We start from the raw sequence: 13,182 nt of genomic DNA on the forward strand, positions 1-13,182 counted from the left end.
TCAAATTGGTGATTCAACAACCATGCCCTACCACAATTTGCTCTAATTCAACTCCCCAAACATTTTTAGACAATCTCAAGAAAGCATCCAGATTGCCGTTACTTTCTCTAACAGTCCATAACTATTTAACTAATTACTATGCCAAAAGTGCATTACAAGTCAGTAGTAAATTAGTAATCAGTAACCAAGGGCTCCTTTTCCAATTATCAGAAAAGATAGAGGGCCCGATGCGAAAAATGTAGGGTGCTGTTAGTAAATTTCTCCCCTTTTGTTTTGCAGCTACGAGGCCGCGAGTGTGCGGATAAACACACCCTGCAGTTTTCACAATCCACACCTCCGCATGCTGAATCTTACTGAAATGTGGCGTGTCTCAGCGGAACCAAATGGCGTGTACTTAACATGTGCAGACCCCTCCGAGTCGTCGCCACTCCTGCGAACCGACACGGATTCTTAGCTGTCCCGTGCGGGACAGGTGTTCCGTCACGTCGGCGTACCGATCTCCAGCCATCCATTGTTCCTCCACTCAAAGCTGACTGCTGGATTTCGTCCACGTGTACTCCGAGGCGATTCCCTTTCGACCACGAGATGGATAGCGACCTCATGTCACGAGATCTCGCAGCGTGTACTCCTTCCTTCTAACTTACGCCGCCGTGGCGTTTGCCCCCGCCCCCTATCCTACGCACCCACTCTAATAAAAGAAGATTAAAATTTTGAATTGCCGAAAAAGTTCAAACGGATAAACCACCATTTTGTCTTAAGATCCCCCGTAAAAATTATTAGTTATTATATTTTTTTACAATTTAACCCCTATAATAATAAAGAAAAATGGAGTAAAAAGGAAGTCATAGTACCACCACCGCTCTCTATCCTCTGTTGTTTAACTCTCACTTTCTCTCACCTTCCTTCCCCTCTCTCTCTTCTTCTTGGCTTCTTCCAATCTCCTCTCTTCTCTTCCGCAGAAACCCTAATCTTAGCCCTAGTTCTCGATCCCGTTACTATCTTTGATCTGGATCTCGGCACACGGCAATGGCGGCATTTGGGGAGGAAGGTGGGGATGGGGACTGACGAGATCTGCGGCAATGGGCAAGGTCGATGAGGAGCAGCAGGCGGGGTCCGGCACGCCGGAGTCGGCGGATATAGCCGGAGGTAATGCCGACGGAGGTAGATGCTCAAGATGTGGGAGGATCGTGCGGCTGCGGTGCGTTGCGGCGCTCATCCTCGGCGCTGCCGTGCTTCTCTCAGCCGTGTTCTGGTTGCCACCGTTCGTCGGACGGCGAAGGGATGCGGATCCCGGACATGTGCATGGAGGTGAGGATGGGGGAATGCTGGGGATTATATTGGTTTCTTGGTTGGATTTGGGGCGCTTTTAGGATCTGGTGTTTCTAGATCTGATCTTTCTTGATGTTCTGGTAGATAGTATTAATGATTCTATATTTTTTAATGTGTTTGTTTGTAGGTTATTTTATCTGTGGTATTATGGACTTGCATTTGCTGATCTTAAGACAGGATTTGGGAGAAATTCGTGTTAATTTAATGTTATTTTATAATAATTAAGAGCTTATCTTGGTCATTTACCTGCTTTCTTCATATTTCTATAGATTCGTTTTCTAGAGAGTAGGCGAGTCATTGCATAATACCAGTAAAACTAAGCCATTATCAGAGTTTATTGAATTCTGAGTGACATATGGTTTTTACCTGATTTGGAGGAATTCTAAGTCTGAGGATATTGATAGGCATCTGACTGCCTTTGTTTTCTAGAGAGTAGGTGGGTCATTGCATAATACCAGTAAAACTAAGCCATTATCAGAGTTTATTGAATTATGAGTGACATATGGTTTTTACCTGATTTGGAGGAATTCTAAGTCTGAGGATATTGATAGGCATCTGACTGCCTTTGCTTATATAATTTCAGTGCAAATTGAGACCGGTGGAAAAAAAATGTTTGACTTGGGATCACTCTTTGATCTAATAGGGAAGTCAGATAAATTTTGTGATTTTGAGATCTGTTGAACTTGTTTATCTATATCGTTTGACATTGCGGTAGTAGGGTGATCACCTTAGTTGACAGTTGTCCCATCTAATGTTCTTTCAATCGTTGGAGCTGGAAAATCTACTTATCCAATTTCCGGTTGAGGTAATAAGCTGATATTCTTTGATGTGCATTAGTTAGAGTTCTAGTTGCTGCCAATAAATGTTTTTTAAATATTCATTTGTTGAAGTTGGCAAACCTAAATTTTTTTGGTTAAAGTTGAATGTTTGTCATAGGTATCTCAAATTTATAGGATATTTTTTGTGATTGTAACTGCTTGAAAAGAGGAATTTAAATACTGGCAACTGAGCTCTCAAAATCTGCCAAGTTAAATAGAGTTTCTCAAGGTTTATATGGGCTCTGACAATGCCTTAATCTTGGTCAATTCCTAGCTTTCTCAAGGTTAGAAATACCTATCGGAATCTGGTGCATGAACATGCTTTGGTGCTATTGCCTGATGCATAAGGTCAAAGCAAACAAAAGCAAGAAGAACTTAAAAGAGGACAATAAAGATGTAATAAGAAACCTAAAATCAATAATAAAAAACTGGGCAGTAAGAATTTGCATTTAATTTGGACATTTCAATCCACTAGGCTTTGGGCAACAAATTTTAAAAGGGCATCCAGTGCATAGAGCCCTGGTAATGCAAGGATGTTCTTTCAGCCAGATAAATTGAAAGCTAGCTTTCATAATTCTTCAATCTAAAACAATTTGTTGAGATGAAAGGGGCTGCTTGGGCCACCTTTTGAGAAAACATTTTGCGGTTCAATTTTTGAAGTGACTAAATGCTTTCACATATATGGATTTTCCAGAAGAAATTGCTCTTTTGTTAATATAAGCATAATGAGACCAAGATGACATGATCAGTAACCATGATCTGTGTATTTGGGAGCTCTTTCCTTTATGGAAAATGGTAAAGCTTCTTATAAAGCATAAATGTCAACCATATGCAACACATGCAGGCTGAGTCATCTAGATATGGGGATAGAAGCACCTTAAATGATAGATTTATCTCTCTACTCATGCATGCTTGAGTTGTCAATGCAATATGCCCTTGTTGTATGATATGCATTGTTATATGAGGTACTCAGGATTTGCCAAAGATTCCAGTATCAAATTTTGATGCTTGGAATCTAGGCATATGGATAACACAGTTGCATGTGAGCATAAATTGCACTAAAAGTTCATATTATTCATGACAAGCTTACTTGCCTTTTTACTATGTTTTATTTGTGCTGTGAGTATGTTTAATAATGGCAGTATATCATTACTCAACTGTATTTTTGAAAGTTGCAAGTATGAGGCAATGTCTATAGTAAAGACTAGTAGACATCCTAAGAAAGCACACCCTTCTGCAAGATGTCTTATATCCTTTTGAAAGTAAAGAATGACTATGAATGGTAGGAGGTAAGTAATGACAAAGGTGAATGATTGAAGACTGGTGTGCAAATTTGCTAGATGAGAGGGGAAAGAAAATTTAAATAGTTCTATCAAGTGAAGAACAATAGTTTATGGTGAAGGTTTCGAAAGTTTGAGAGTTAGTTGGAGGATAAGCAAATAAGATGTCATATGTAAGAATGCCACATTGACAAATGTTAGACGGAGGATAGAGTACTTGATCTGTCGTATGAAAATGTAAAAGGTTAAATTAAGAGCCTGAGATATGTATACTAGCTGGGAGATACTAGCAAAGTTCAATCTGAATACGTAAAGCTTGCCAAAAGGGGTATTGGTTGCAGAAGTTTATCTGAGATAGCTGCCAAATTGCTCATATAAGAGCTACTGTTGGTGTAGAAGGCATGAAGCTGTATGCCTGAAGCCTGTGGTCAAGAGCCTAGCATACCAACACATAGGTCTTGGGTGTGTGCCGAAAAATTGTCATGTTCTTTGTGGCCTGTACTGTGGTGAAAGTTGCCCTAGTTGTCAAACCAATAGCCTACAAGGCTCACCTTCAATAAAAAATAAAAAATAAAAAAAATGAAGGAAAAATGAAAAAAATAATCAAAAGAAGCTGAAGAATTTTGCTTGCTTTCTTACAGTTAAATACACTAAATAGAACAGTATGGTACACCTTATTGTATAACAACTCCTTGGTTCTTTTATAATGTGCATCTGGTCAATGTAATATTTTAAGTCCAGATAAGAAGTCTAGTTGTTGAAATACTTAATCTGACACGATATGCTTGGTCAACTAAAATTTATTGGATTGAAGTATTGCACTTCTTTTGGTGGTTCGTATCTCATGATGCTGATTGCATTCTTTAATAAATCATTAATACTCAAATAGTTATGCATAGAATTTGATAGGACAAGTTGTCAGAATTGTTGATTTTTGTTCGAACTATCTCCAACTAGAGTAGACATGTTTTGTTAATACTTTTGTACATGATTTTATAATTATCTTTTTGGCTGGCTAGACTTTAATGTTTACCTTACTGGTGATATAAGGTACTGAGAGTACACCAGATTTAGCTAATAAATGACTTAATTGATTTTACTGTAGATTCTAACCGGTGAACTCATTTTGCAGCTGATATAGTAGCAAGTTTCAGATTGCAGAGGTCGCTTTTTGAGCTCAAGAAAAACATGTCACAACTTGAATATGATATTTTCGAAGAAATTGGTGTTCCTAATTCTTCAGTATGTATTCTGTTCTACTACTTTTTCTACCTCTATCCATTGTGCTTTCATGTCCTTACTAATGCCTATTACATGATAGGTGGTTATAAGTTCTCTGGAACCAATATCTGGATCGAACTGGACAAATGTGGTTTTTGGCATCTGGCCTTATCCGAGAAACTTGACTATATCGCCAACAGGGTTGAGCATTCTCCGGTCCTATTTTATGTCCTTGGTTGTAGGGCAATCAACTCTTCACTTGACAACGTCCTTGTTTGGAAATTCATCCATTTTTGAGGTGCTAAAGTTCCCTGGAGGAATAACGATTATCCCTCAACAAAATGCCTTCCTTCTGCAGAAGCCTCATGCTGTATTCAATTTCTCTTTAAACTTCCCCATTGATGAAGTGAAGGACAAAGTCGATGAATTAAAGGAGCAGATGAAGTTGGGTTTACTTCTCAATGATTATGAGGTCTGTCTATCTGATTCTTGTAACTAAAGTCACATAACTGATCTCTATTCAGTCATATATCAACTTGCCAAAGATCCTTTAACATAATGAGTGCTCAGTCAAAATACAGAAATAAAGTTTTCTTCCAATATTTTGCACTTCTAAAGACATTGTGGTGATAGAAATTCACCATTTTAAAAGTAGTAGTAGCTTGACAATGAAATAGAATATGTTGCTCCTTTCGTTCACATGCATAGTAGTGGCTTAAGACATAAGACACATATCTGGAATGTATTAAGTTACAACTTCTTGAGAGTCTTTTACTTGTAGTTTCGGTTAAATATACTTTAATTTCATTAACTAATTTCTCTTTCTGTGAAATGCAGAATCTCTACGTCAAATTGACAAACCTAGAGGGTTCAACAACTGTTCCTCCAACAATTGTTCAGACCTCCATCATTCTTGCAGTTAGAAATAACCAACCAAGGTTGAAACAGTTGGCGCAGACGATCACTAATTCGTCTTCGGGAAACCTGGGTTTAAATCATACTGTGTTTGGCAGAGTAAAGCAGATCCATCTCTCCTCTTATCTTCAACGCTCGTTGAGTAGTGGAGGTAGTGCTAGTTCACCAAGTCCAGCTCCCCAACCACATGTTGGTCATCATCATTACCACCATCACCGCCACCATCACCACAATCATGGAGGTGATAAGCATTTCCCCCCTGCTCCTTCATCTTCTCCGAGACACAGTTACCAAACTCCAGCTCCATCTGGTTGCCGGTTTAGACATTCAGGAAAACCCAAGAACAATGCTCATCTTGTTCCATCTGTTGCACCTGATGTAGATCAACATCATTTTGCTCCTCCTTTGGCTTCCCCTCTGCATTCTGTTGCACCTGCAGGGATCTCATTTGCTCCCACTGCACATGAAGACCCGCCAGCTCCAGCTCCTCGACTTCCAGTATCTCCATTGCCTTCTGTGGTTTTCACTCATGAACGGCCTCCAAGTGGGAGTATACCAAGCAACAAGCCTTCTGGAGGAATGTTATCAATATCGCCTACACCTTTTACTTGTGAGTTTGCCCTGAAATTCTGGTTTTTGAGAGTAGTGTTATTTATTAGTTTAATTTCTAATTAATGCTAGTTTTATTTAAAAGGAAGTATATGAAACTATGAAATTTTGAAAATGGGAAAGATAAAGAATAAAGACAGGAAGGTAGCAAAATTTCAAATCAATGCCAAACCAACAATATTTCAGTAATATGAGGCTGTAGCTATGGCAACCATTCAGAGCCATTCCACAACCAAGAGTTTATTTTGCAGAATTTCATTTTCTATATTATTTGTAATACAGTAGTAGTCATCTGTTCTACTCCTACGTAGATCAAAGTATCAATCTTCGTACCTTTCTTAGGTATCTTACATTTTAGTTCTCATTTATATTTAGGATAGTACTTAAAGTTACATGCAGCATGATGGTTTATTTAAGCATTGTCTCTTATATCTCAATGTGCTTAGTTTATTTCTTGAATTCTTTGTATCAACTAGCATTGATGTTTCTACCAAAACTTATGGCCAGATATGCTGCTATTGTTCATAGTTGGCCACATGAATCCTACTGCACATCTGCATAGTTGCTTAAGTACTTAGGACTGCAATTTCCTTATTTTTCAAATGTATAAGGCTTTTTTCCTGCGCACCCTACTGGATTGATCCATCCCTTTCTGTGACAATTTTGGATGTTCTACAATAGGCTTATAGATAAATTTCTATTTGTATCACTGACTTAACAGATATTAAGGTCTTCCTTATATCCTTCATTATTTAATTTTCAAAAGAATCAATGTACATTTAAAACTACATGTAACAAGGATGGCTGTGCTGAAACCCAGTTGTTACAGCACTGAGCATGCCTCTAATATACATTTAGGGTCTTTACACATGTTTTTGGTTTGGATATACATATTAAAGCTAAGCTTTTATTCTTATGTAACGTTGTAAATAAACTATTTTATTAAAAATATAGCAATAGTAAAATAGAAACATAATTTGACACATAATATGATTGAATACATTAATTAATTGACAATAGCTCAATAATTAAAACTAAAACCTAATTGAACGTATCTAAGCCAACATGTTTGTATATCAATTTTGACCCAATTTGAATGAATTTGAAATATTAGTTTTGGATTTTTTAAAATTTAGGAAAAAATTGTGGGAAAAATCTAAGCATGTTGAAATTTTTTCTATAATTAATAATCTCATATACAACTTTTGACCCAATTTAAATAAATTTGACATTAATTTAGATTTTTGAAATTTGGAGGAAATGTTTTTGGGAAATCAAAATTTTCTTTTGATTTCTACTTTTAGAAGAGTACTTTTTATAGATCTAATACTTAAATCTATGTAAAATTAACCTTTAAAAATAATTTATCTAGCAAAGATGAGCTAGATCTATCATTTGTACATCCCAAATTAGTTTTAAAAGTGTAAAATAAAAAAACCTTTGTCGACCGACACAAGTTGACATAGGTTCGTGCCGATTTGGCACACCTATGTCGGCCAGCACAATTTGACACACCTTGGCACGAGGCTATGCCACTGGCACAACTCTTGCTGAGTGTAGATACCAAGGTTCCCAGTATTGGGATCGGGATTGGTATCGGCTGTCCAGAAAAACGATATGTATCGGCCGTATCGGTGGTATCGGCCGTATCTGCCGTTTGTATCGGATCGAACTATTTTTTAATTATATAAAATTTTAAATATTATTTAAAAATGCAGAAAAATTTAGAAAAAATGACAAAAAATAAGAAAACAGAAATTACTCACATATGAAGTCTAAAAACTTAAAAAATGTATTAACTTACTCAAAATTACCTATCACTTTGCTCACTGCTATCATTATCAATGTGTATAGGATTATGCATCAATTCTTCACGAACCATTGACTCTCTTTATTGTGCAGATTATTTATCCTTCTTTTTGCCAATTAAATGAGCCAATATCTGTTTTCTAACTTCCAAGGATATTTGAGTGCAAGCTGCTACATTTCCTTGTCTTCCAGCTAAATGTTCTTTGGCTGACACCACTACTTATTTCCTTTCCACACTAGTTGCATTTAACACGTCTTTTATCTTGTCCAATAGTATTGTAATGTTGCCACCTAATGTCGGTATTATATGACTTCTGTTTTGGAGCTATTGATATTTTAACTCTGCAACTAAAAAATATAAACAAAAATTAAAATAAAATATAAAATAATTTAAAATTTATGAGGCATAACTGCATAAGCAGCACCAGGTGTTGCCACCACTACTGGTGCTGATGCTGCAGCAGCACCTGCTGCAGGTGTAGTTATTGCACAATATAAAAAAATTTAAAAATTGAAAAAAAATTTACCCAAGGTTGCCGGAGATCGAGGTCATTGAATCTTCGTCGGAGAACGTCGCCGGAGGTCGAGGTTACTGGGTAACCGGAGATATACTCACTACTTAGTCGCCGGTGAGAAAGAGACTCGTGAGAAAGAGAGAAAGAAAGAAAAGAGAGAGAAAGGAAAGAGAGAAAGAGAGAAAAAAAGAAAAGAGAGAGAAAAGGGAGAGAGGCAGGTGGGGAGTGGGGACATCAATTATTGATGTCCCCCTGGGAAATCAAACTGGCTGGGATCAGGATCAGATGAAACTGGAAATCATGGTAGATACTCTATTGGCTTGACAGTGCTAGACGACTGGGGCATCCTTGCCATATAATACATATCATGTTAGGAAACTTCTCCTCCGATTCTTTTCTCATTTAGGTACAATGAATATTTCCATCTATATTACTAATAATTTATCATTTTATTGCACCAACCTTGTGAGGCATTTGTGGAACCTCATGCACAATGACACAAGCTATGCCATCTTATCTTGTTAAGTGAATTTTATATGACACAATTTGATGTGCTTTTAATGCTTTCTAGAATGAAGAGATATAGTTGTAAACAAATTATATAATGAAGCTTTTGAAGGTAAGACCATGTAAAGTGAATAGATCTTCATTTAACCTGTTCAAGACAAATATTAAACCTTGCGTTCAGTGCTATATTTCTCATTGGTCGAAACTATTTCCATGTCTATAGAATTTCCTAGATTGAACCTAAGCTGCAATTTAGAAGGTAGAGTAAAATTTGTGAGTTCTTTTAGAGCATTCTCATCTATCATCTTTGAATTATGCTCTATCTAACTATATATTGTTGGAAAAGACATGGATGAAAATCTAGAGAGGTAAATTTTTTAGTTTGTCATTTAGGAGTCTATGGTTTAATAGAAGGCTTGTAGAATGATGATTTGATTGTTAGATAAATGGTTGACCCAAAAACTTAAGTTGTTAGTTACGGACTAACAATGCATATCATGTGCCTTAAACACAATTTGTTGTGTGTGGTCTCTAATTTTGCATGTAGACATGATAGATAACAAGATCTACAGCTGACACCATCGCCATCGCACAACACCAGTATAAATATTAGAAAATAGGGAATAAAATGCAAATGATTATTCAACTTATGACCTATGTAAAAACTACCACCAGTTAGTCTCGAAAAGCTAAACTGTTAGATGACAATGTATATAATGCTTTACATTTAAAAAAAATCCGAAACAAAATATTGAAATGCCATAAAATTATAACTTAATAGACTGGAGTTATAGCTTGTTTAGCTGGCTTCAAATGTACCTTAACATCTGATTTGATTTTCCTATGGATAATCTAAACTCTATCTTAGTGTACAAGAGCAAATGTACCTTTTCTAATAGGTTCTTGATATAGGGCAGTCTATGGTGATTCTTTTGCATTTCACATGGCAGTACATCTTTGTTAACATGTTCGGTGCTTAGTACTGCTATTTACACAATCTTTATGTGAATGTATTTAGGCTATTATTGTCCTGGCCATCAACTCTTAATAGGTGAAATCACTGAAAACCATATTAAACAGAAATGATCAAGATGAAAAGAAGTGTACCCCATTGCTCCAATCAATGTAGGATTTGGAAGAGCAAGATGAATACCGGCTTACCCCATCTACGATAGTGAGTGTTTCCATGAGTCAAAAATCTTCCATGAAGATGATTGCAATCTTTATCATCATTGCTAGTGACATCTTCAAATGATCATAATAAGGCAACTGATTGCAACTTCACTATTTGGAAGTTGTTACTGTTAGGAAAACAGATGGGCCTAAGGGAAACATTACTTCATGATTTTGAGACTATGTTAGATTGGTTTTATCTCATTCTCACTTTCCATTTCTTGTGCTGCTTTCTTTTCTCTTGTCAAACCTTAGGAGGACCGAGGACCAGTTGCTTTCCATTGCTTGTTCCTCTTTGTCACCAATTTCTATGCAGTCAGCTATTTAATAATTGACGCAAAATCTTGACAATAATAAGAAAGACTAAATCTTATATATCTTGGCCGAGGAAAATGCATAATCATATAAAGACTAGCGATTAGGACCTAAATTAGCCACCAAATTAAATGCATTGATTATTTTTGCTAATAACTCTATGCATCAATAGATAATTGCAGTGCATAGGTAGTGTTTTCTGAGTTAACACTGGAATCTCTGTGTTGTGATTCTTCATCTCTTGATTTTGTTAGATCTCTCCATCTAGATTATCTTTCCTTATATAACATCTTTCCCATTATGTTTGCAGCTTCTGCTTCAGCACAGACTTCCTTCAGTTGGGCCATTACAACTCTCCTGTATTTGTTAACAACGAGTTTATTGTGAAGTATGGAGCATTTTGGTTTCTCTATCCAAATTACGAAGTCCGGTAGAAGCACGACACACAAGTTCTGGTGCTGTATCATAAGAGCTGAGAAAGTTTCCATGCGGGTGCAACAAATTTAAAAAGTTGGGGCACCTTGTTTCTCTTAAGTACTTCTATTGCATGTAAATATGGAGACCATGCAAGCGGGAACGTGTTTGCGGTCAAAGCCACAGAGGTGGCAGGCCCCTTATTAACACATTCCCTTGTTGGATATGTACTATATTCAGCGGAAGATTGAATAAGAGAAAATTGTGTTTTGCAACATGCCATTTTTCTCACCTTGGGCCTTCTTCTTTTTGTTGATCTTTTTGCATAAGTTATGCTCTATGGGATAGATAAATACTACCGCGTGGCACAATGATGACAAGCAATAGACAAATAAAATACGATGTTAGCAAAAAAAAATTGTGCTTTATATATTAGAAAGGAAGTTATAAGGAGTTGGAATATATCCTTAAGATTGCTAGATAGATGAGTTCATAATATTGGTATTAGAGCCAATCGAACTTTGAACACTATTAATGACAATAACAAGATCCATGGCCACAAGGAAGACAACCGAGGAGCATCCTCCCACCGGATTGGATCCAAGCATGGAAACTCTAACCGGATTGGATCCAAGCATGGAAACTCTAATTTGAAGAGTGGATGTCACCATGGCTAGCCTTAGTCTTATTGAAAATCTTTCTTCGGCATTGGAAAGTACTATGAATCAGCTGCTAATTATGGCGCAAAGAAACGCCAAAGTGCTGAAGTTAATCATAGCCCAATTAGCCAACCCGACTACATTGCAGCCGAGTTTGCCACTACTATTCTCTGCTATTCCTGCTCCACCACTAGTGGCCCAAGCATCTCCGGTCCCTCCACACTAAAACACGAAGCCCTTATTGCCCTATTCAAGTGTGGTCAAGGCAATACCCATGGGTCCTTATAGGCTGGCCGACGGCAGACGCAAGAACTAGGATAACTTCGATCATTTTGACAAAAATGGCGATTGGCCGGAGGAGTTAGACCTAGAACCACATCGAACAAACTTGGAGAGGAGAGATGACTATCACCAAAGGGAGCCACAACAACCTCAGTTCAGACTTGGCTTCCTAAAATTTAGCGATGGAGACCTTGTTGATTAGCTTTACCATGGAGAGCAATTATTCGCATTTCAAGGAACTCCATAGGATCAAAAAGTGCTGCTTGTGAGTTTTCATTTTGGAAGAATTGACCCTCCATTGATATTAAGCTGTCGTCGCACACCAAAACTTACATCAGTGGACAAATTTCAATGCTGATATCTCTGAGAGGTTTGGGATATCGACTTATGAAAACTTTGACGCTCTTCTCACTAAGTTAGTGCAATGAACCACCGTGCTCGCATACCAACGAGAGTTTGATTGGATTAGTACTTGCTGCCACCCTCCATGATTGGATTCCTATTTTGAAAAGCACCTTCATTTCGGAGTAGCAAAGTGAGATCCAAGCGGATGTTTAAGCACTACGTCTGAGGACTTGTCGGAGGCTTATAAGGATGCCATACTGATGGAGAAAAAGCATAGAGGCCTTAGGAACTAGAACAAGATACCTTGGCCCGATGAAACCCCCATTACCAAGCTCGGCCAAACTCAATGGCTAGAATTACTATAGCGGAACTGAGGTCGTTTATTGAAAATCAAGGGTCGAGAACTCCCCTAACACTCCGCTGATGTGAAAGGAGGCAATAGACCAGCTGTCCACACTTTCACACCTACATAAGTGTAGGAGTGAAGGGCAAAATATCTTTGTTTTAGATGTGATGAGCGCCTCATGCTGGGGTATTAATGTGCGAAAGAATCGGAGAGTGTGACGTTGATCTATGGACGAAATGACATAGAGGATATTATTGCGGAAGAGGTTGTTGAGGAACCTCTAGAGGAGTTCGGGGAAGAGTAGTACATAGAGGAGAATGTGCAAGCTGAGATATTGTTGCACGCATATTTTGAAACTACCACCCTGAAAACTCTTTGAATGGATGGCTTGATTAAGAAGCAATGAGTTTAAATCCTCATTGATTCGAGGAGTATGTATGACTTCTTGGACGAGTGGCTGGTTCATAAGATCGAGTTGGAACTGGAGCCAACCATAGGATTTGATGTAGCGATCGTCGCGACGACACCAAGCTATGGGTAGACAACATGTGCTTATAGGTAGGTGGTGATACGGGTGTAAGGCCATGAGCTAATGGTGGATTTGTACTCTCTTTCCCTAGAGGTGCTAATGTTGTCCTAGGCAGA

General features: G+C 37.7%; 1 protein-coding gene across 1 annotated transcript; it reads left to right on the forward strand.

The window, feature by feature from the left end:
• The first annotated feature begins 849 nt into the window (after positions 1-849).
• Positions 850-11,182, forward strand: LOC140791246 (uncharacterized). Its single transcript, XM_073141706.1, has 5 exons — positions 850-1,308; positions 4,560-4,669; positions 4,749-5,120; positions 5,486-6,173; positions 10,802-11,182. The coding sequence occupies exons 1-5, from the start codon at positions 1,080-1,082 to the stop codon at positions 10,876-10,878; spliced, it is 1,476 nt and encodes a 491-aa protein (XP_072997807.1). The 5' UTR covers positions 850-1,079; the 3' UTR covers positions 10,879-11,182.
• Positions 11,183-13,182: the final 2,000 nt, after the last annotated feature.

This window comes from Typha latifolia, chromosome 6 (assembly GCF_019914945.1).
Source record: "Typha latifolia isolate L0001 chromosome 6, TyphaL0001v2, whole genome shotgun sequence".
NCBI classification, from domain to species: domain Eukaryota; kingdom Viridiplantae; phylum Streptophyta; class Magnoliopsida; order Poales; family Typhaceae; genus Typha; species Typha latifolia.

Bases quoted from the DNA above. Each gene is read 5' to 3' on its own strand.
- LOC140791246 (XM_073141706.1), top strand. From the start codon at position 1,080: ATGGGCAAGGTCGATGAGGAGCAGCAGGCGGGGTCCGGCACGCCGGAG. The intron at 4,670-4,748 runs GTATGTATTCTG...ATTACATGATAG, and splicing joins TTGGTGTTCCTAATTCTTCA to GTGGTTATAAGTTCTCTGGA. The intron at 5,121-5,485 runs GTCTGTCTATCT...TGTGAAATGCAG, and splicing joins TACTTCTCAATGATTATGAG to AATCTCTACGTCAAATTGAC.